The sequence below is a fragment of the Mesoplodon densirostris genome, chromosome 16 (genome assembly GCF_025265405.1).
Source record: "Mesoplodon densirostris isolate mMesDen1 chromosome 16, mMesDen1 primary haplotype, whole genome shotgun sequence".
Lineage (NCBI taxonomy): Eukaryota > Metazoa > Chordata > Mammalia > Artiodactyla > Ziphiidae > Mesoplodon > Mesoplodon densirostris.
In genome coordinates this window covers 67,701,920-67,725,593 of record NC_082676.1, presented here as the reverse complement: position 1 = coordinate 67,725,593, position 23,674 = coordinate 67,701,920, and the positions used below count along the sequence as shown (strand labels likewise).

Below are 23,674 nucleotides of genomic sequence, written 5' to 3'. Positions count from 1 at the left end.
TGCTGTGGCCCAGCATCCGCAAAGGCACAGACGCTGTAAGTCTTCCCCTTGGCAATCCCTCTTTGTAAATCTCGCCCTTTTTGCAATAAGGGAAAGAAGTTCCAGGCCCCAGGGCTTTGTAGACTGGATACTTTGGAGTTGTGCAACACTGCAGCTCTGCCTGGAAGCTGGTTGTCCCTGAATCAAATCCAGTGCATCTCGGGATGACGCAGAGAGGGAATCTGTTATGGTCACCAGTGCAGTGGCGCCATCTCTGGGTATTTTCCACAAACAGCAGTAGAACTGCTGCCCCCACTTACTCAGGGTCCTGCACGGAGCCTCCCACACAGTGGAACCTCTCAGGCACAGTTTTCCAGTCTTTGGCCATTTTCACCATGGCGCCTGCGTCAAGCACCCCGTAGCCAAAGAGGTGATTAAACTCCAAGCCGACCCCGTTCCTCCGCCACTGATGGACCTCGTCATGAAGCTGGTTCCGTTTGGAGGTGAGCACGGTCAGATGCTGCATGTCTCTCCAGGTCAGACCCAGGCTGGGTACCGGAGGCAGAGTGTTTGAGAGCAAGGGTGGGGGAAGAGGGGAGAGAGAGAGGGAGAGAGACACAATGACTAAGGTAGGACACAGACCCCTGGTAAGATGTTGAAACATGTATGAACCCACAAGTCAAGGGAGGATTTCCATGCACTACTGAGAATATAGGTATAGATATATATCAATTAAAAATACCTTGCCTTTCTTACTCAAATACATTTCAATTGCGATATCTAACACACACTGGAATGGCTAAAATGAAAAGACTGACAACACCAAGTGTTGACAAAGATGTGGAGCAACTGGGTATTTGGTGATGGAAGTGTAAGTTATTGCAAACACTTTGGAAAATGGTTTGGCTCTATCTTCAAATGTTGCCCATGTGCTTAAGCTATGGCCCAGAAGTTCCATTTTTAGGTATGTATCCAACAAAAATGTGTGTATATATTCACCAGACATATACGTATTGGAATGTTCATAGGCCTAAACTATGAAGTCCTCAAATGCCCATCCACAGTAAAGTGAATAAACCAATTGAGGTGTGTTTATAGGAGGTGGAACACTGCACTGCAATGAGAATGAACTACAGCTACTCAGAATAACAGGGATCTCACAACTGTGTGAATCTCACAATAAGAATTCTGACCCAAAGAAGCCAGACACAGAGGAGAACATACAGTACGGTTCCATTTGTTTAAAGTATAAAAACAGGCACAATGAATCTGTGCTGTCAGAAGCCAGGTTAGTGGTTGGTCTTGGGGTGGCAGTGCCTGTAAGGGACACAGGGGGCTGCTGGGTGCTGACAGAGTTCTGTTTCTTGATCTGGGTGTTGGCTACATGGGAGTGTTCCATCTGGGGACATGAAGCTGTCAGTTCTTCAAGGACAGAGACAACAGCTTCAGCATATTTGTCTCCCAGTGCCCAGGACAGCCCTCGGCACACTCTTTGTTCAGCAAATAGACAAGTTTGCTTGCAGACTTGTCTTTGGAAATTAATGTCTAATAGTCTGTGCTATTGACATTAGTGTCAATGTCTGTGCTTTTCAAAGTGTAAGTCATGACCCGTTTGTGGGCAGATCAACTGATTGCACAGGCTATGTATCTGGGCTGCACAGTAAAACTGTCTGGTGGGGACATTTAAAACCCCACTGCTCAGGCCACATCTCGGACTATTTAAATCAGAATCTCTGGGAGGGGGACCCAGGCTTTGGAAATTGTTAACACTTCCCAGGTCATTCCAGTAGACAGCTGAGGTTGAGAACCAGAGATTTAATGGATGGGGCTATCACAAGTGCAATAGAACAGAAAAGAATAACAGTGTACATGTAATATGGGAAACTGTGTGTGTGTGTGTGTGTGTGTGTGTGTGTGTGTTTGCATGCACTCGTGTGTGGTATTGTGGTATGTGTTTTGGTTGCAATGCAAAATTAATTTCTCACTGAGCGTCACGGTCACAAAAGTTGGAAAACCCTGCACTACAGTTCTCCTTAGAATCAAATGATTCAAAGAACACCATCACTCATTTGATAAAATCTCAACACAGGCAGAATTCATTGGTTCAAAGCTTCAAAACAGAGTCAAAAGATGATAGTGATTCATATGCTCTTGAAATGCAGACCTTCAAGTTCTTTTCCCATTTAGGTTTGTACATAATATTGAACAGAGGGAAGTCCAGGAAGACCTTCAGCTTTTCAAGGAAAGTTTCAAGGAAGGTCAATGCTTATTTGAGAAATTTAAGAACATATCTTGGACATATGGTCCCCTGGACATATGGACTAGGTTAACAGTGTGAAATTTCCTGAAGTTGATTATGGCCGAAAGCTCAGTGTTTTCCTGGAATAGGATTCTGAATTCATTTAACTCGAAAGTGTTGATTAATGAGGATCTGGTGACCTCAAGGTGATCCAAGGGCTGGCTGACAGGTGGAGCATCTCTCATCTTTGCTAGGGGTTCTCCTGCAAAAATGAGCCATGCTTCTAAGCCCACTAGACGTTTCTCTGCAGATTTATTCTCATCGGGTCCATAAGAGAGAAAGAATGTGTTAGAACAAGGATGTTCTTCTTCTAAAATAAATCAGAGCGTGTTCCATACTCCAATGTCACTGAATTTGTGACACCATTTGAACAACCATTTGCTTATGTCTGAAAAGTAAAACAGAGTCCCTCTTATTTCCCCATTCTGAGCAACTTCTGAATTGACCGAAGATACTATTGTGTAAAATAATTATTTCATCAATGTGCTTTAGGCTTTAATCCTACCATAGCAGCTCAAGGATTGTAGGTGATACCTATTAAATAATAAAAAACAAATTTACAGAATATCTACAATATAAAAGTCACTGTGTTCAGTGCTACAGGACAAGGAACATGACATTTTCTCAAATATTTTATATAATAGCTGGGAAAGTAAGACAGATAGATATTCGGAAAGGTATCGTGTCCAGGCTCCGCACTAGTTCCAGGCAGGTTGTAGGAAGGTCCCTGCCCTCTCAGAGCCTACAGCCTGGGAGACAGACAGACAACTCAATATTTTAAAAGGTGGGGGGCTGTCATGCCAGTGGAGCCAACAGTGGAACCCTGAGTTATCCCAGCCAGAGAGTCTCACAGACTGTGATCCTGCTTCAGAACCGCATGGGGACTCGTGACAGATATGGATTCCTGGCCTCAACCTCAGGTCTCTGGAATCGGCCTCCTGGAGGCTGTGGGCCTGAGGATGTGCACTCAAGACAAAGCGCATGTGATGCTTCTGCACACGGGGTTTGAGAACACGGGTCTGAGATGGCGGTTCACAACCTTGTCTGCACATGTGAACCAACGTGAACACAATGACGAAGTCAGACAGGACCCAGAGATGCTGATCCCATGGGCCTGTCCAAGCATCTGCCAAAGGCTCCAGCAAACCTGCTTGGGGCAGGGGTGGGGGGTGGTTCCTAACTTCCTGGCGGCACTGGGGGTGCTTGTTAAAACTGCAGCTTCTGGAGATTCTGAGTCTGTGGACCTGGCGTGGGCTTGGGTATCTGTTCTTAGCAAGCACTCCAGGGATTCTGATCAGCAACAGCAAATTTGAGAAACTCTGGTCCAGGGGGTCAGCAAGGGTCTCTCAGGAAACGGTATTTTTAGCTAAGGTCAAAGGGACGAGTGGGAGTGACTGAGTAAACACAAGGAAGGGGAGTTCCTAGAGAGAGAAGGTTCTGGAAGGAAGGATCTAGAGGCGGGAGAAGGCACGTATCAGCACAGGAGGTTGGGAGCCCTGCATGAGTCAGGGAGGTAGAGCCAGGAACAGAGGTGGAGAGGATGACACCGTAGAACGTAGGGACTTTATCTTAGACAGACAGGAAGGGCAGAGAGACCCGTGATCCAATCTCCAGAAACATCACCAGGGAGAAGGGATCAAGACGTGGGACTGGAAAGCGGATGCTGCAGGAACCTGGCCCACGAACAAGTGACCACGAGGAATGAGCCGCGAGCTGTAACAAGGCCATGTGTGAGGAACCCCCGGTGAACTATCAGTGAAAATGGTGACATCTGTGCAGCTGGCAGGGCACCTATTGGCTGGGTCCAATCACTCATAGGACCCTGTGCTGTTCCGGGGTAAACGTTCAGCTGTCAGCAGACTGGTCCTAGGCCACTTGGGATGGGCCATCTGCCTCTCGGTTCAGACAGAATATCTCCAGAGGTCAAAGCCAAACCCAGGGCTTCTAGATAAGATGTGAGGACAGGCCAGGGCTCCAAGGAGAGAGGTCACTCAGGGCCTGGCCAAGGTGGCAGCCATCTTGAGCAAGAGAATGTGGGATCTTGAAAAAACCAGTGTGAAGCCCAGGGAGAGACTGGCCCCACGTGGCTGGAAGAGGAATCTTGCACCAGGGAGACCTCGGGATGGGATGTTTCCTAAGCCTCTAAAGCTGGTCCTGGCAAGTGAGTTTTTGCCTGTGAATGATCCATAGAACTATATCTCCTACAGAGCCCTGCACTTAACGGTTGGTGTACTAACTTCCCACTGGTGCAAAATAGTGACCTTTTTTTTTTTTTTTTGAGTTCCCTATTTGTGAGGATTACCCCTGAAAGACCATTGTTTTTCAGAGTTCTTCTATTTATGGTATCAAATTCTCTGGAACCCAATTCACATTTTCCTCCTGATAATCAAGACAGCAAAGGGAATTTAAGGAGAGAAACAGATACAAAACTACATTTCCCATCCTCCCTTGCAGTCTGGGGTGGCCATGTGACAGTTCTGGACAATAAGAAATAAGTCCCTGGGTGATTTTTCAAAAAACTTTTAAACAGGGATCACTCAGCTGGTGGATTTCTTTTTTCCCTTTGCTTTTCCCCTCTTCCTGCCTGACATGTAAACATGATGGCTGGAGCTCCCATGGCATCTAGATAACACAAAGGTGTAGAAGAACAGAAATCTAGAGACAGAGTCCCTGATTCTCGGTGGCCACCCTGCACTTGCCCGGGCTCTTCACCTCTGTATTATCTTCTGCATGACAGAAAAATAGACTCCTTCATAAGAAACTTATTAAATAAAATTAATATTCTATTTTAAATATATTGTTATTATGCTATTAAAAAAAAAGAAAAGAAAAAGAAATTCCTGTCTCAGTTTAGCTGTTGTTTTTGGATTCCCTGTTTTCAGTCTAATACGGGCACCTAGTCAGAGGCAGAGTGCGATGTTCGTATTCCGCAAACGGCACCTGAGTGCTAAGTTCATAGAGCCCTTGCCGTACTCCTGGATGCCACACACTCCAGGCCACAGACCAGCATGGGGCTGGCTGCTCTTGCAGTCCCTGAAAGAGGCGTTGAAAAGACAGATTCCTGGGCCATTCATCCCTAAGGGTGTGATTCAGTGACTTTCGGCTGAGTCTTGGGAATCTATCATTTTCAAAACTCCCCAGTGCTCAACTTCACTAGTTATCAGGGAAATAAAAATTAAAACTACAGTGCAATTCCACAGAATGCCCACAAGAATGGCTAAAGTGTAGAAGACAGATAATAGCAAATGTTGGCAAGGATGTGGAACAGCTGTAACTCTCATACACTGCTGGAGGGAGTGTCAGCAAGTGCACCAACTCTGGAAAACTGCTAGACCTGCACCTATGTATACCCCACGACCCAGCTTTTTGACTCCCTAATATACATCAAACAGAAATGCGTCCACATCTTCACCAAAAGACATGTACAAGAATGCTCATAGCAATGCTACTCACAATAGCCCCAGTGTGGAAACAACCCAAATATCCACTTAGACAATGGAGTAATATTCAACAACAAGTATGAACAACCTATAAGCACACACAGCAGCATGGAGGAATCTCTCAGACATAATCTTGAACCAAAGAGCACATACTGAGACTTAGGTAATGGTCTGTTTCCTGATTTGGGTGCTGGTTACATGGATCTGTTAACTTTACAAGAAGTCTTTGAGCTGTACCTAATATTTGTGCACTTTTCTCTGCATCTAGGAGACTTAGATAGAGCTCACATGAAAAAATCCATCCCTTGGAAGGTCAGTTTTGGAAACACTGTTCTAGTCCAGTATATGGGTCGCTTTACTATGGATGGTTCTCCTGGGTCACAAGTTTGCCTCTTTTGACATCTACCCCTCAAACCCAGCTCAGCCCTCTTGAACCACCCAGAAAGCCTGGGGTCATGGAGAGAACCCCAAATATTTGAAGGCAGCAGTAACTCCCAACTAAAGAAATTCTCCGGAATTTCTCTCATATTGGTCTCACTGGGAAATGTGAGCAATGTTCCCAACAACTCAGAAAGGCATTTTCAAGCATTTGGCAGAAAAGCGTTTTATGAGATTAAACAACAAGGTGATGACTGGTCAGAACAGAGGCGTGGTTTCCCTTTATTCCCTGGAGCCATGGGGGTGGTCATTCTCCCTCTTCCATGGTCCGGATGGGAATGCATTTAGACGGGATAATTTGTTTACTGTATTCAAGGTGCTTTGGAAAAGCTTTCTTTCTGGACCTCTGGGTGGGAAACAGCCCTCGGCTGCTGCCACATATGTCACCAAGGACTCCCAGCTGCCTCGTCTGAAGATAAAGAGAGGTGAGCTGTAGGAGATGAGCTGTAGGAAGTGTTCGTGGAAAGTCTTTCCCTCCTCCGCCCTCCGGGCTCTCTCCTGGGGTTATTTCATGCTGAGCAGTGGTTTCTGCTCCTGGCTGTTGGAGCCTTTTGGTCCACAGAGAATCCTTGGAGTTTACTTTCCCAGGTGGGGCTCTTAGCCAACAGCCAAACAGCACAAGAATATGGCAGCCCAGCTCCCTTGCCTTGTTGTGGAGCAAACTCTGAGGCATAATTTACCCTCCAGAGCTCTCCCTGGGATCAGGCTGAGGCCAGAACTTCTGAAATCGCATCCTTGCTCAGCTTCTTCCCCAGCCCGAACCTGCTTCCTCTCCTCCCCAGTGGTCTCTGCCGGAATCCCTCTCTTAATAAATCACTTGCATCAAACTCTAATCTCAGGGTGTGTTTCCAACTCAGGTGATTGGTGTTCTGAGGAATTTTTGAGCACTGGCTCCCAAGATGGGCTTGAACCACCTACTGGCAGGTATCGTTTTTTCCCTCTTTATGGCAACAGAGAGCACTCAATTCATGACCATTGCTCCAAAACAAAGTGTGCCTAAGTGGTGATTGAATTCTTTTCTGTAAGGAAATCTGCAAGTGTGCTAAAGAATGGAGAATAATTGGTGCAGAGCCCATGAACCTGTTTAAAGTTCCAGCAGCCTGCTCCATTACCTTGATGTATGTAAGGAGTCACTTTGTAGGCATATAGGCCTGGGAAAGTGACTTTTTGCTTGCCAGAATCTAAGGAGACTTTGAGTCAAGTTCTGCCCTCTTAGCTTTAAGAGGAGACCAGGAAGCCCTTCTTGTTCCCTGTCCTCTGCGAGGCTCTGTGGCAGGCAGCAGCCTCCCTCTGCTTGTCTGCTCCCAGCTGGAGTGAGCGAGGCCGGCTCAGACTCCAGGACCCAACAGGCCCTGCGAGGAACAGCTTCATCTTCAGGAAATGCACATAATATGTGAGTAAGTTTTGGTCTCTGTGCTTAATAGGAGGGCTTTGACCAGTGTCCATCTCTTCTTTCCGAAAATTTCCAACTGACTTTTGTTAAAAGAATCGAAGCTTGGCCTGGTCCAAAAGAGAAGTCACTCCCAATTTGGGGCCTTATCTGTAAAAGGAGGATAATGATGTCTTTTCTGCTTAAAGGCAGAGGGGTTGGACTAGATAATCTTTTGAAGTCCTTTCCTATTCTAGGAATCAGCTCTTACCTCCTTTGCAAGTCAAACATTCACTGCATATGTGGAGCGTCAAGCAGGGCTGCCTGAAGGTAGATGCTAGAAGCCCCGGTTGCCTAGCAATGGCTGACAGGGACGGGAACTCAACTTCCCTTCCCCAGGAGCCTGAATTCAACTCCTTATAAGTTGCTGGTCCTGTATTCTTGGATAATTCCCTGCCTAGCGGGCATTCGCACTTACACCACGTGGGTTGTGCCTGAAGCCACAAGTTCATTGTTCAAACCCAAGGCCAGCCTCTGGTTTGCACTAAGAGAAGACAGGGGAGTGGGTGGGCAGGGACCTCTGCTGATGCTCAAATCCAAGGTGGGTCCAGCTGTACTGACCTGTGGCCTCTGCGGAGGTGGTGAGAGCAGAGGGGATGGTCTCCCCTCTCTGGTAGCTGGATGGTTTCCCAGCAAAGCCCATTTCTTGGTCTACGTTGTGTGACTTCGCCCACCTTGTCTCAGTGTTAAAATGAGTTCAGCCTTATAAATTAACAAATCTGGAGCAAGAGATTTCTGTTTAACACATGTTCTAAAAACCTTGCTGGATACCCAGCGTGGCAATGGTTTTCCTTCATTTAGCTGTTTGGGAGTATTATTAGAGTAAAACAGCCATGGGATCCATAGAAGATAAAAGGGTGTTTTCACCAAGAAAACATCTATGTGCCCCTATGTGTGGTTGGATGTTGGGCTCTTGTGTTCTCTCAGGGATGTAGTTTTGTGGGGTGTGTGTGTGTGTGTGTATGTGTGTGTGTGTATCATTTAGCAATGCCCACCAGAGTTCATTGGCCCTGACTATTTACTGACTCTTACACCCACTTTTGCCTCTGTGGACACCTGGTATTGGGTGGGGAGACATGTCTCAGTCCACCCTGCAGAACCGGCCCTTGGTCCCAAGCTGGAAACATACTTAGCCTCTAAAGCCAGTGCAAACACTCCAGCTGCCTCGGGAGCAGCCGCGGATGTCCCAGAATGCCTCAGGGTGCAGTTGCCGTACAAATCTGTGGTTGCCTGGAGGGGAAGATAGTGAGTAATGAGTGAGTCACACTGCTTTAAACCCAAAACAACGTGGAACAGAGGATTTTCTGTTCTTTTGCTTAAACTCTGCCTTGTTCTGAAGAAGATTAAGATGAAGGTAAGGATAAGCTTAGCACCCATGTATCTATTTTGCCATGCATTTTATCTGAGTTTCCTAGTAGCCGGTGCAAAAAGGGAAACACAATCAGTTATAGTTACAGTGTCCACAAGATAAAAGCAAGTCAATTGTTCAGAGAAGTATATCTGCAGCTATTCTAGAGACCAGGGAGACATTTATCTTCTGGATCCTAAAAAGAAACATCATAGGTGGAAAGTGACAAGCCAATATCACCACCATAGTCAAAGCAATGGTGAGTTTTGTTGCATTGGGATTGGCTCGGAAAGCTCAGGGCCAGTCCATCAGCAATTTCTTTTCCCTTCAGGAAAAAGGATGGCATTCCCAAAGAGGAAAGACAAAACAGGCTCAGCCACAGTTTGCCTAGAGAGACAGGCCATTAAAGAGAAGTGTTACATTCTCTACATCTAAAATCCACGGAGAGAGTCTGGAACACACTGAGCAACACATCTGATACATGAGTGATCACCCCACGGGAGGCTGATCAACTGAGTTTTAAAGGATTTTACAAAGAGAAAGTCCCCATTTGCATTGTTTGCGAGAGCCAGGGTTTTCATTAAGATCATTTATAAACCACGAGAATACTCCTTCCTCCTGTTTGTCTGTAGGTTCCTCAAATGGGCCTATTATTTTGGGGGACAAAGTACCAGGGAGGTTTAAAAGCATCTACTTGTGGAAAATGACAATATTCAAAGAGAACTCAAGGCCCCTCCCCAGCCGTAGTAGAAAGAGAGTCATAGACAGGCGTTGAGGACAAAGTGACACCATTGGGAGGCTCTTGGGGCAGCGAGGGGGAGCTTCTTCACTTGTCCCTTTCTGACCATGTAGCTTGTAGGATGAGAGAGGCAAAACCTCCTTCTGCTTGGGAGGAGCTGACACGATCTCCATCCTCCCCAAGACCAGGGGGAGCCCCAGGCTCATGGAGGGGAGTCAGGCTAAGGTCTGTGTCTCCTGTAGGTAAAGGGCTTCTCCTGGGTCACGTGAGAACCTGGCCAGCTGGTCAGGTGGAGCCCAGGCAGGCACTTGGGACTGCAGGACTAGCTGGTATTGGTGACTGTGTTCCTCCCAACCCCAGAGGAGGCAGTGGCCGGGCAGGATGTATCTCAGCAGGACTCCTGAACCAACCACTAAATTCCAGGCTTGGAAGACTGAGGAAAGGCCCCTATGTGAGTGAAATACCCAGAGAGAGGAAGAGATCCAAAAATGCTCATTATGCTCTACAGACATATATTTCTAGGGGCCTTGGAAAATTCACTATTAAACCTCGGTGCCCAGGAAGGAAGAGTTGCTCAAAGTGCAATAAATAAGTTTGTGATTCTTAACCTTTTTGTTTTTTCAATCATGGACCCATTTTAAAATACGATGGAACACACTACTCTTCCTTTGAGGAAACACACATGTGCCCAATTTGGGGGGTTTTATGGACCCAGAAAAGTCCGTCCATGGATGCTATTTTTAAATTACTGTAATAAATGGATGAGTTCTTGGCTCAGATGGGTGCAGGTGTGATGCCCCAGTTCTTAATATTAGTTATCCTTATAAGTGACGTGCTGGGGGCAAACCAGGGTTCATCATTATTTGTAAGCCAAAACAATGAACAAGAAAATCGATGGAACATGAGCGGGAAGGAGGTCATCACGTTCTTGTTTATCGTAGGTCTCTACCTTGATAACAAGGCATCATCAGCCTGGAAGAGGGTGGATCTCCCACGGGGATAGGCCCTGACTCTTTGAGGGAAGGGGGGTGGGGAGCTCCTCCTCCCATGACGTCACTGTGTCTGCGCATGACATCAGGAGTGTCCACCCACCCGGCCTTGCACTCACCACTCCGGCTTCGGGGTTTCGCTTGCGCCCGTTGCTGAAGGTGGAGGCCAGGGTGGAGGAGCAGCTCTCATCGTACAGGGCGGTCCTGCCGTCGTTGATGGCCGAGTTGATGGAGATGGTCCACATGCTCGAGGCGTAGCCGTCGCAGTTGCAGTCGTCGTAGCTGCCGCCGTCCCCTGAGGCCCACACGTAGATGCTGCCTTTGCCCCCTCGGCCCTGGGGTGGGGGGGCGACAGGGAGAGATGCGCGGGCTGCAGGGGGTCCCGCCGGGGCTGGGGTCGGGGTCCGGGTGGGGACCTGGACTTCTTCAGCAGCTGAGCGCAAGGACTGGCTTCCTTTCTATCTGCCCTTGAAAACCACTATCCTTCTGGCCGGGCACCGTGAGAATTTTTCTTTTCAGGAAGGATTCAATAGAAAAGTCATCCGAATTTACAATTTAAGCTGGGGATAACAAAGTGAGAAAAACTGACAAATGAACTGCTTTTAAACATAGTACATTCTCATGGTAAAAAGTCAAAGTATATGGAAAGGAAAATGAAAAGAAACATCCCCCTGCATGTAATTCTTATATATTCTTTCAGGCATTTTTCAGCAAAAATGCAAATGTACTTGTATATTTATATCAATACTTAGCTAAATAAGATATAAAAGATATTTATAGCTTCTATTTTATATATTATATATATTTTATATAAGTTTACATATATATGTAGATATTGTAAGTATAAAATACACATTTTACTTACAGATTATATATATGTTGGTGTGTGTGTGTGTACATATATATAATACACTTTTTTTTTTACTCAGTTGGATTGTACTAGAATTCTTTTAAGCAAAATATTATATATTGTACCTGTGTAAGGGAATACCAAATATATAAATATAAGAAGAAAGTCTAATATGATCAAGTAAAACATACAGCAATAATAATTTTAAACATAATGATGTGCACAGTGATTACTACCATATGCTAATTAGTTATAACCAGCAAGCTTAGTTGTAGGTACCTACAGTTTGCATTGCTTTTCTGTTTAAACCACTTTCTTAGTGCTTCTGTTTTTCTTTTCCTGTTCTCTGTCTTCTAGGAGAATTCTCTCTGCCTCCACAACCTGGAGTGGCCATTCCTTCTGGCTTCCTACCTTCTCACCCCAGGGGCAGGAGGGCCGGGCCACCCTGCTTTGCCTCGCAGGCTGGGTGGGCGGTGAGGAGGGCAGGGATGTCGTGTGGCAGGTGAGCAGTAGGTGTCCAGCCTGTCCAGGACTCTGGGTAACCCTCTAGGGCTAGGACAAAAGTAGAAATCATGGCAGAGAAAGTCTGTCCCTGCGTGGCCACCAGCGGTCCCCGGTCCTAACTCAGTGGTTTAAGGGCGGTGATGCCAGAGGAGAGAGGATAATTGGGTCACCGCCAAAGTCTCTCTGCCTACTGACAATGAGAAGTGACATTCTGATTGCTTCTAACAGGACTTGGAGTTAATTAGCCTGTGGCTGACTGAGTCAATACATCAACAAAGGTTGATTCAGCCACCAGCTGAGAACTGTCTTCAGCACCTTGGTATATCTGTCCTCTATCCAAACGAGCAACTGCTCTCAGAAACCAGGACACAGAGGGAAACAAACGTATCATCCTTACAGCTTGTGCAGGGGATCACCCTCTCAAGCAGACTCAGATTTGGGCTCAATGTCAAGAAATGGCACCCTCGGAAAGTGAAACAGAAGTGAATCAGGGTAAATGGGTGAGGCTGCCACCTGAGGAATCTTCCTCTGAACCAGCCCACAGGTGGGCTGCTAGTGAGACAAGCAACATTCACTAAAAGGAAACCAGTGCTAAAAGCTTTCTCAGTTTGGTGTAGGGAGATGGATTGTGACTCTACTTGTCAGGCTTTCTCTGTATTCATGCCCCCTTTACTGTATGATTTGCAGCCCTGCCCATCAAGAGGAGAGGTCTGTTTCCCACTGCTTGAATCAGGGCTGGCCTCCTGTCTTGCTTCGGCAAACAGGATGTGGTGGGAAGTGGTGCTGTGTCAGTTCCAAGCATTGGTTTCAAGGAGCCCTACCCACTTCCGCTCTCCCTCAGAGCACCATGGGAACCAACCTGAACCAGCCTGCTGGTTGATGACCGACAGTCCAGTCAGGTTCACCGTCACAGCCAACAGCTGCCAGACAGGGGAGGCTACCTCAGACCAGAAAGTCTGTAGCTCACCCTGCAGCTGACCACAGATGCATGAGTGAGGTCACCTGAGATTAGCCAAGGATTCCCCAGGTCAGCAGACCTGTAGACCCATGATCAGACTTAAATGGTTGTTATTTTAAACTACTGAGTTTTGGGGAAGTTTGTTATGCGGCTTTGCTCACTGATACACAGAGAATAACTATCAGCGTGTTTCTGAAGAGTAAGCAGCAAACATTAGTTTTGTTTTGGATGTAAGATTTGCCCACAAGAATACTTTGATTGCTGGGAATATTAAACTTCATTTTCCTAAGATGTGTGTGTGTGTGTGTGTGTGTGTGTGTGTGTGTGTGTGTGTTTACATGAGGCAGTAATAATTATATTCTTGCTTCTAATGATTGGGTATCAGCACCAAATAGTCCCTGGATTCTGGGGAAGATGGGCCACTGAGGAGCAGACCCTAGTTCTGGGGGCAGATGAGTGGGGAGGGGCATCTATAAGAGGCTGAGAGCTGGCTGTGGGATGGGCCTGTTATCAGCATGCCACACTTTCCTGTTGAAATGACACCCCAAGATCCACTTCTGCCCCCCAGCTTCACCTGAACAGCAGCTAGGCTGAAACCAAGACAGAACAACTGCGACCCACATTCAAGCAATCATCCACTGGAGGGTATGACAGCTGATAATCACAGCAAGCACTTCTGCAGCACTTACTGTGTGCCAGGGACCGCTCTGAGCACTTTACATAGTAACTCACTGCATCCTCACAGCAATCCTATGCAGCAGCACAATTCATACCAGCCACACGAAGGATAAAATACTTAGGAAGAAATTCAACAAACTAAAATAAAAAAAAATAGGACTTTGAAATTCTGTGGAGGGACACAGGTGGAAAGACACATCAACACTGTCATGTTCTTGGATAGAAAGGCAGCATCACAGAGATGTCAGTTTTCCCCAAGTTAACTTACAAATTTAACTTGATCCCGACAGATACACTGCATTGATTGAGATACTGCCACGCTGGGCAGTTCAACAGAGGGAATTTTATCCAGGGAGCAAGTGGTAAAGAAGAGCAAAACCCCAAAAGGGGTGTGGAAGGGTCACCCAGAGATGAGGGGGTGGATGGCCCAGAGCCTGCACTGCGCAGGCATGGGCTTCCTGCTGGGGGTCTCCCGCCCTTACTCTGTAACGCATGCTCAGTGGAGATTGGTGGGCACACTTGCCCTCCATGTTATTCCGGTTGAAGATGGAATTGCCTTCTCTGCCTCTCCTGCCACTCCTGCTTTTTTTTTTTTTTTTTTTTTTTTAGTGCATTTAGATGAAATTAAATATGTGGTGTAATTCCACTTTGAATCCTGTCTTTGTATTAGTCTTCTGGAGTATAGCAGGATTAATGTCTCTCAAAAGTTTTCACAAAAAGAGTATTTTTCGCCAAGGCACTATTGGTGGTATTCAACCACCGATGTTGTCAACCAGGGGTGATTTTGTGCCCCGGGGGCATTTGGCACTGTTGGACACATTTTTGGTGTCACATCCAGCATCTACTGGGTAGATGTGTGTGGTGTATGTATTATTAGCATCCAGTGGGTGGAGGCCAGGGATGCTACTAAAGTTTCATAATGCATAGGGCAGCCCTCTGCCTCCTGTCCCCACCAGCTACCAACTAAGAATTATCTGGCCCAAGTGTCAACAGTGCTGAGGGTGAGTCTTTGCTCTAACCTATTGGCAAAGGGCAGTGAGTTGGAACTTGCCGATTTTAAAAGCATAGCCTAAAGCAGCCTTTCACAGACTCACATTTCTTAAAAGTTCTTGCCAATTTTATATTTTGCTTATAATATAAAATAATGGCACAAATTGCTTACCATCGGCTATAGTAAAGTTCCAGCTTGAGGCTAGTGTGGCGGCTCTGTGTACCCTCGGCACATCACCTGTCCCAGGAGGTGAAGATCCCGCTTTGAGAGACTTGAGGCTAAAGTGAGTCGGTCCCTTCATCCTCCCCAGTGCCTAGTGACCCAGACCCCCCTCCCCAGGCCCTGGCCCAGTGGTGGTATCTGCCTGCAGAAACTGGTGAGGCCAGCCTGATAAAGTTTGTATTTCCTAAACACTCAATTACACTCATTTTTATTTTCCAGTCACCTTGACATCTTAATACAACATTGACATTCTTTAAAAAAGTCATTGTATTTTTATAATGAAAACCATATTCATTGTGGAAGAACTGGAATCTAGAGCATGAAGAAGAAAATAAAAATCCTATGTGATCGCCCATGAACAGAAAATCACTGGTGATATTTTGTGTATTCCTGCCAGTTATACATATAAATGCAAAGTATAAGAACAGGTTTAAGAATGAAATTGGGATCATAAAGTACATCCACCTTTGTGTCCCTGCTTACAATGTATTTCTCACTTACCATTACATTATTAACATTTCCTCACATAATTAAATATTACTCTACGTTATAAGTTTTTATTAGTCTTCTTAAATAGCCATTTCATAATTTATTTACTTTTTCTTAGACATACGTGGAAGGCTGTTTCTAGGTTTTAAAGTGCTGAAATGATTATTTTATATATGTCTTTGTATCTCTGTTTATTTCTTCAAGCAGAGTTTTTAAAATAGGGAATTTTGGGTGAAAAGGAATGAATGAAGATTCTTGATCCATATTATTGCTCTTTATACGGCTTATTAATAATTTATATTTTCACCAGCAGTGCACAAGAACTCCACATCCAGCCCATCTGGGTCAAGATTTAGAATCATTAAAAAAAATAGTTTTTCCAGCTTGGTGGACAAAACTGGTACCTCATTGTTTTGAGTTATATATATATTTTCCACTATCAGTTGAGCTTATCTTTTTATACCTTTACTGCTCATTAGTATTCTTGCTTTATGAATACCTTAGTAAAGCACCAAGCCCCCAAAGATAATGTCCTGTACCTATTTTTTTCTTTCATGATATCCTTTTTATTGATTTGTTAGAACTCTTTCTATATTAAAGACCTTAACCAAGTTTTTGTCATCTATATTGCATATATATATTTACCCACTTTTTTCTTTTGTATTTTGACTTGCAGAAAAATTTCCACTTTATTACTTATGTCTGTTATTTTTTACAAATATATATTTAAATACCATATAAAATTATGTATTGATTTACAAGCACTGCTTTTCTGTACTCACAGTTCATGGAACAATTTTATTCAACCTATTCACAAACACATTTGACATTTGTGTTTTTGTCCTCACAAGATCACTGGTCACCCAGCAGTTTTTCTGGGCCCATTGTAGTGGTTGTTGGTGCTGATTGTCAAATACTCCTAGCTGCCCACTGTCTAGGCCCATGATAATGCCCCCTTGTGCTTGGGTGGGGTCTTGTAAGCTGTTTTAATCAGTGAGTTGTGAGTGGGAGTGACAGATACATGGTATCATTCCTTGGCTGAACCATTTACCGGTCAGTGCCAGCTATGCAGAGCTCTTTTTTTCTCTCTGCACAGTGAGTACCAATGTTCCAGGTGTCGGCTCTGATCCCCAGGAGACTGTGGTGAGCAGAGCCTTCTACTGACCATGATGGCTGAGCAGCTGATTGAGAAATAAACCTTTGTGCTTTCAAGCCCCTGAGCTTTGGGGGCTGCTGGTTACTGCAGCATAATGTAGCCTCTCCTGACTGATAAAGTTCATCACGTTTGGTTCCATTTAGTTTATATAGATATAACATTAAAAAAAGATACAGGGCTTCCCTGGTGGCTCAGTGGTTGAGAGTCTGCCTGCCGATGCAGGGGACGCGGGTTCGTGCCCCGGTCCGGGAAGATCCCACATGCCGCAGAGTGGCTAGGCCCGTGAGCCATGGCCGCTGAGCCTGTGCATCCGGAGCTTGTGCTCCGCAAAGGGAGAGGCCACAGCAGTGAGAGGCCCGCATACCGCAAAAAAAAACCAAACAAACAAAAAAAATGATACAGCATTAAAAAAAAGCTCTCTCTTTTTAATATAGTCCCTGAAATATATATATTCAGGGAATATAATATAGTCCCTGAAAATTTTATCCCAAGCCATAAATAGCCATTTGTATAATATTAGAACAGTTGCTGTTTTCACTTTTCTCTAAATGTATATTCTGACTCTTGACAACTTAACCACCTACTGAATTGCTTTTTTTTTTTTTTTTTTAGTGTGAATAAAAACCTTTTAATTTGAAAAACGTTAAGCGTCACAAACAGTAGAGTGAATAGTATAATGAATCTCCCTGTATCCATGGATCAGCTTTAACAATGACCAGAGTTGTAGAAATTTGGAAAGGTTTTATGAGTAATATTTATTACTCTTTTTTAGGGGGGTAAATATTTCCTCTTTTACGGTAGAAAGTCCCTCTCTGGCACAGTATCAGCGATTGCGTTATATTTCTGTGTAGCTGTTTTATGTTCTCATTCTTTATTCCCTTCTTTTCTGTACTTGGAATGTTGGGGGTAGTGGTGAAGTCACACAGAGCCTTAAACAAGGGTGACAGATGAGTGGACCCCTCCTGGGAGCGGGGGCTCACTCTCAGAGAAGGGTGACCAGCAGGTCACGCCTACAGGGAGATGGGGTTGGTCCCAATTTATGCCCCTTCAAAAGCAGATGCTGAGACCAGGACTTGGGGGTCGATCTCAGGAGGCACAAGTGAACATGAGATGGGGATGGGGTGGGGGGCAGGGAGAAGGGCCCACCAGGTGTGAGCTGATGAGGAGCCTCCCCCCAGCCTCTGGAGACCCCCGAGAACCTGCCCCCAGGACAGCGCGCGTTGGCCGCCCCACAGTCCAGGCTGCGCGCCCTGGGCCTGGGAGCACCTCCCGTGGGGCCGGCAGGTCCTCAGGCAGAGGCGCAGGGAGAGGTGGCCGGTGACCCGCAGGAAGCCGCCCCCGGGCCAGGGGACCGCAGCGTCTGCCTCGCACCCCCGTGGGTTCCACGGAGTTCAGCAGGAGTGGGTGGGGTGTCACATCCCCAAGAAAGCCGAACAGAGGGTGGCACTACGTAGCCTCTGCTTAAATCCTTCACTGGAGCCCGTGTTTCACCACACTTGCAGTTGCCCCTGACTTGTCCTGCCGTGTATCCACCTTGGAGGTAAGGCTCCTGTGCCATCCTGTCTCTTTCTAGCAGGATCCAAACACGCCGTGATGAACCTTTCTGATGTCACAGGGGTTGTTGAAGGCTTACATCCACATCAGTCCCTTAACCTGGTGGCTGGGTTTCTCCCTGGGCGCAGATGGGTCACCACCATCATGAAGGCTTAAAGGTGAGTGACAACTGCCTCGGTTGGCCCGGGATGGGTAGTTCCCGGGAAGTGAGGCTCTCAGCGCAAAACCCGGGAAAGTCTCGAGCAACCAGGACGCCTGGCCACCCAACCTGGGGCTGGCCAGCTCTTAGGAAGGGTCACCAGAAACCCACCAGCTTTTCCTCCCGTTTCTCCTTCTCAGAAATGAAAGGAGGGACTGTAACTGCGAAAGGCATCTCAGAGGCCGAAACGCAGATTCCAAGCAGCAGCATCCCCTGTGCAGTTGGGAACCTTCGTTTGGTTTCAGAGCATCAATCAGGGCTCCTGGAGGAGTCCTGAGGGCTTCTTGGCAGGAAGCATCGTTGCCGCCAGAGGCCCCGGCACTTGTACCACAGTGTCAGGCCCACAGCTCTGGTTAAACTTCAGCAGGGCGCCAGGCTCCTCCTCGCCCGTCCTGATTAATCACTGTCTCCTTGGGCAGCCTCCCCCACCCCCGCCCCCCTTCCTGGATGGTGGCTTTTGAGTCAGTCTTGCAAGTGACCCCTAGTACAATATATTCCAGCTCCAAGATCTGGGATCTGTGTTTGAGCCCTTTGCACCCTCCCAGCCCCGCCCAGGAAATAAACTGTCAATACTCTGTCTCATCCGTGCCTCAGAGGATTTTCTGCTCCCTTGTCTTTAAATATTTCTAAGATGTTCCCTCGGGTAGCAACCCTGAGGTGTGATTAATAAGAGGTTGGGGTGTAGTCATCAGAGCCAGCCAAAGACGTGCCAAAGCTGCCCTGGGTGCATTTCCTTAAGATGTGGAAAGAAGTTCATGCATCAGTCATCACTCTCAAGACCCTCTAGTGGTCTCTGAATTCCTCTTCTGGTTGTCGAGTGATGTAAGATGCCGTATCCCGTACCAGCTGGGCTTTGTTCTCCATCCGTCTCTTTGTAAGGGCTACATCCTTTTCTGACCAGCACACACATCGCCGTATTGGTCCTTTACTACCCAGAGAGAGATGACTCCAAGTTCAGATTAGGCTTTGCCCAAATTGCACTCTGGAGATTGTGGTAGATGGTAGTGGGTGTCACCCGTATTCCTTCGAGCTTGTGGCTTCTTGTGCGCTGGGGGTTTCCAGATGTCAGCACAGGTGTCTCTTCGTGTAAGGGATTTCTCCCCAGAGGCTGAAGGCTGCCCTGCACACCTCCCTCCCGGCTGAAAGTGCTGGGACATTTACGCCCCTTGGGAACAACCTGAACCACTGACTTTTCCGCCAGCTCCCATGCCGCCGGCTGGGATAACTTCAGTGTGTGTTCTGCATGGTTTCCCAGTTTCCCCGTGGGATTAAGCTCCAGTTGACGGTAGTAGCTGACTTGATAACAAATCCTTTAATAGCCCCTTTCTTTCCTGTTATACCTCCCCACTCACTCCCTTTACCTCCCAAATCAACTACCTGAACTGAACCCTCACCTCAGGGTCTGCTTCTGCAGGATCCTGAACTAAGAAGTCAATTCCAGGATATATCATAATTCAGGGGTCTCTGTCTGTTATCTACTCCCATATGTAATGTGAAGGATGTCTTAACTGTAAATTCAACACGTAGACTATAAAGAGGAAAAAATTGAAATAAACAAATGGGGAAAAGTTTCCTTCTTCTCTTCCTTCATGCCAGCTGCTTGCTGTCTCTGTTAAGTATTTATTGAGAAAATTTAGGAGATGCAAACTCAAATCCCTAAGGAGCCAGGTAGGTGATGTTTATATGAGAAGCAGATGTCATCCAATTGGGAGTGGTGGGGTCTGTGGCAGATGGTACATCCCTGGAAAGTTCTCTTATCCTCTGTTTCCTCTTCCTCTTCCCTTTTATCATTACAGTGTTAGTCAAGCCAAACCTATCTGCAAGATGCTAAAATTCAAAGACAAGCATGAGAATTTCTTAGTGTAGCAGGTAATCATCTGACTCCTTTGTTTAGGTGGAGATAACCTTTCAGGGGTACATTTTCCTTTAGACCTGACCAGTCAGCTGAAATAACTGAGAGGAAGTCTTTTTTGCTCATGTATAATACCTCATTGTTCACACAATTCTATAACACTGTCCAAAAAAATTTCACCTTGAAACAAGGAAAGAATCCTTCCTACAGCTTGGGGAAAAGTCAAATGAGAAACTGTATTTTTCACCATACTCCACTTTGTAAAATATTTACATGCTGTCAGCTGAAGATAAGTCATAACAAATTATTCTCTTAAGTTTTGGCGTACTTGGCATGCTTTGCAGAACAATCATACTTGAAAGAGCCTTTTTAGTTGCAGCAGGGGACGCTACAGATGGAAAGAGAGAAGTACCCTGCCTTGAAATGTGATGGAGCCGTTCAGACGCTCGTGGAGAGTGACAGGACTCGCCCGGGGATGTACTGCACTGAGCCCATCTGCACTGTCAACTCTGACAGAGGCCAGATGTCACCTACTCTCTGACTCTCTTTTGGCCTCAGGTGTCAAAAAATGCTTCTCAGTGAAAATCCGTGTCTGATGGGGAAGGGGGGCCTCTGCCAGGTGTTCCCCTGGGTGATGTGCTGTCACTGTCACCTGGTGCCGGGCCTGGATGTGCAGTCGTCTCTCTCCAGCCACACCGTGAACAATGCAATAAGGAAAGAGCTGTCTGTATGTCAGAAGTCTCACCCTATAAACTCCTAAGGGTCTGGGCATTGAAATGGGGCAGCGGCACTACCTCCTGCCCCTCCCCCGCCATCCTATTGGTGACACCCCCCACCCCCCACCCCCCACCCCCCGTAAACTGCACTGTGCCATTACAATGTCAGGGATCTTTGCGGCTGTCTCAGACGGGCTGAGGGCAGGGACAGGGCATCGCATCAACCTGATGGAAAGTCCAGTCCTGGGAAAAGACTAAGACAAAGTGACTAAGGGCCCCGAGGAGACAGTGCCGTGGCACCAATGGCCAGTAATCCAGCCCCTCGCAGGGGCTGCAAACACACACCAGCCTGGTGATTCAAGTCCCCAGCCTTCCAGCTGAGGCCCAGCAATTGTGGAGCAGGGACAGGCCATCCCCACCGTTCCCATCTGAGTTCTTGGACCACAGAGTCCACAAGCCTAGTGAAACCCTGTGCGTTACGACTCAAAGTTTTGGGGAGGCTCGTTAAGAGTCCCTAACGACCCAGGCAAACACCAGCCGTTTGTGGGGCCTCCCAGGGCCAGCACTTGCATGTCTATCGCACACCTCACAGCGACCCCAGGAGAAATGCACCGTTATCACCATTTTACAGGCAGGAAAACGGAGGCGCAGTGAGGTCAGGTCACTGCGGATAGACCCTCAGACCCTGAACAGTGGACCTGGGACCTGAACCCAGGGAAACTCTGGCCTGGCTGTGGCTTGTAGGGGGACTCTGCCCTGGGATCGCAGAGGCCACCTCCTGCCGCTGCCCACGGGCCGCTCCCCCGCACAGTGACCCGCGGCTCCCGGCTGCCTCCCTTTGAGGTGCTGCTTTGGTCCCTGCTCCTTGGCTCTGTGAATTCCCGGACTAATCCCAGGGATGGGCAGCCACGAAAACGCGCGCTGATTCCCCCGCGGGAACATCTGGACGCAGCTCCCCTGCTGTGCTCTGAAGACACCCGGTTTGCGCGGAGACCCCGCTCCCAGGGCTGCTCCCAGCCACGCCTGCACGGTGGGGTGCTAGTGCAGCTCCCTGTGGGACCCTCCTTCCCCCCTCCCTTCGCAGGGGCCAGGAGAGAGTCGCCCTCCGAAGGGCCCCCGCCCCCTCGCCTTTGTCCTTCACAGGCGCCCCCTCCAATAAGTCTGGACCTCTAACCCAATTTGGGGTCCATTTCTCGAAGGACCTGAGCTAAGGCACAGGGTAACAGCCCCACCTCCGCCGCCGCCCTGGCCCTTGCTGCGCTCAATCGGCACCAGCGCTCCGCCCCTCCCCCACTCCTCACCCCTCCCCCTCCCCCACCCACACCCCGTACCCCTCCTCCCCGGGAGTGGCCCAGGGCCTCCTGGCGCCGGAACGACCTTACCTTGTTCACGCCGTCCGCCATCGCCTGGAGTGTGAGCTCCCGGGGCCCGTCCACCGTCTTCCCGTTGTCGGTGGGGCCCCAACTGGCGCTGTAAATGTCTATCAGCTGAGGCATGTGGCTGATGGAGGAGGCCTCGATAATGTCCGTCATGAAGGGCTGGTCCAGCATCCGGATCCCTGTGGACAGTGAGGGCCGGGGAGCGCTGGGTGCCGGTCCCCGGTTCACAGGAGGCAAGGTGGGGTAGGGGGCTGGGGTCCTGGGTGTGGCTGGAGGTCTGCCTTCCTGGTGCCCTGGGCTCAGCCGGGCGATCCTGAATCCAGCCTCACGCTGTGTGTGTGATCAGAGGATAGGGCAGGTGCACTGACCGATCCACTCCATCCCTTTGGACCCCACCCACTCCTTTCCTTATGCAACTATTTGAAGACAATTTTATCCCCCTCGCAAAAGTTGCTAGAATTCCTAATGTGGTCTGTTTCTGAGGGGAAGCTTGGCTTCCAGGGACTGGGGGGTTGATGGGGGACACGTTTCAGAGGAGAAATAAAGTTACTGGGCATGACAGTGTGGGGAGGCGATTGCTCTTAGATATTTAAGGAACAATTCTAGAGGGCAGGGGGCAGGGGCAGGACAGTGCAAGGGGGAGGGGCAGGGAAGGAACTCTCAGTTGCATCGTAGCTGGGAAGGGGCTTTGGTGGGGGGAACAGAAATGTTGAAGGGATCATTCTAAAATATATTTGCAGTGGGGTGCAGGATACACCCCCTCCTCCTTCTCCCCTAGGCCACCTTTGTAAAGTGTGTGCTTCTGTGATGCCTTGTAGGAGTGACTTCTCGCTGGGAACTTTCCTCTGCTTGTGTGACTGTGTGTACAGGGATTTAGGAGGAGCCCAGGCCTGTGGCACCCACGGTTCACGTCACCCTTGGGCTGTCTAGAAAAAGCCTGTCCAGGGTTCACTCAGCAGCAGCCAATGGGAAGGGCATTTGTTCCTTCATCATTACCCTCTAAACATTGCTGTTTGGGGCCAAGATTGTTCTCTGCTTGATACGCTATTTCGTAGCAAGGGACCTAGAGTGCTGCTGAAGCTGACCTAAGTGTTTCCGTCCACGGGAGTTTTGAAACGAAGGGCTGGTCTGTACATAGAGCCTGGCTTCTGACCGTTCTTACTTGTCCCCGGTGGTCAAAGGGCAAGCATCACCTAATGTGGTGTGCACACCAACTTAAAGAAGGAAGATTCATATACATTGGTTACCTATGTACCTGTCACCACTTTCAAAAATCTACAGACAGGGACTTCCCTGGTGGCGCAGTGGTTAAGAATCCGCCTGCCGATGCAGGGGACACCGGTTCAAGCCGTGGTCCGGGAAGATCCCACATGCCACGGAGCAACTAAGCCCACGCACCACAACTACTGAAGCCTGCGCGCCCAGAGCCTGTGCTCCACAACAAGAGAAGCCACCACAATGAGAA

The 23,674-nt window shown here is 47.8% G+C and overlaps 1 protein-coding gene across 2 annotated transcripts in view; it reads right to left on the bottom strand.

Annotated features, from left to right (window-relative positions):
* Positions 1 to 23,674, bottom strand: part of PCSK2 (proprotein convertase subtilisin/kexin type 2) — a 224,587-nt gene that overhangs the window by 6,443 nt on the left and 194,470 nt on the right. For both annotated transcript variants that reach the window (XM_060078026.1, XM_060078027.1), the window contains 4 exons: positions 22,213 to 22,388; positions 10,781 to 10,996; positions 8,715 to 8,815; positions 300 to 527 (listed from right to left, as the gene is read on the bottom strand). In XM_060078026.1, the coding sequence (XP_059934009.1) occupies positions 300 to 527; positions 8,715 to 8,815; positions 10,781 to 10,996; positions 22,213 to 22,388 (721 nt within the window). The remainder of the gene's footprint in view (positions 1 to 299; positions 528 to 8,714; positions 8,816 to 10,780; positions 10,997 to 22,212; positions 22,389 to 23,674) is intronic.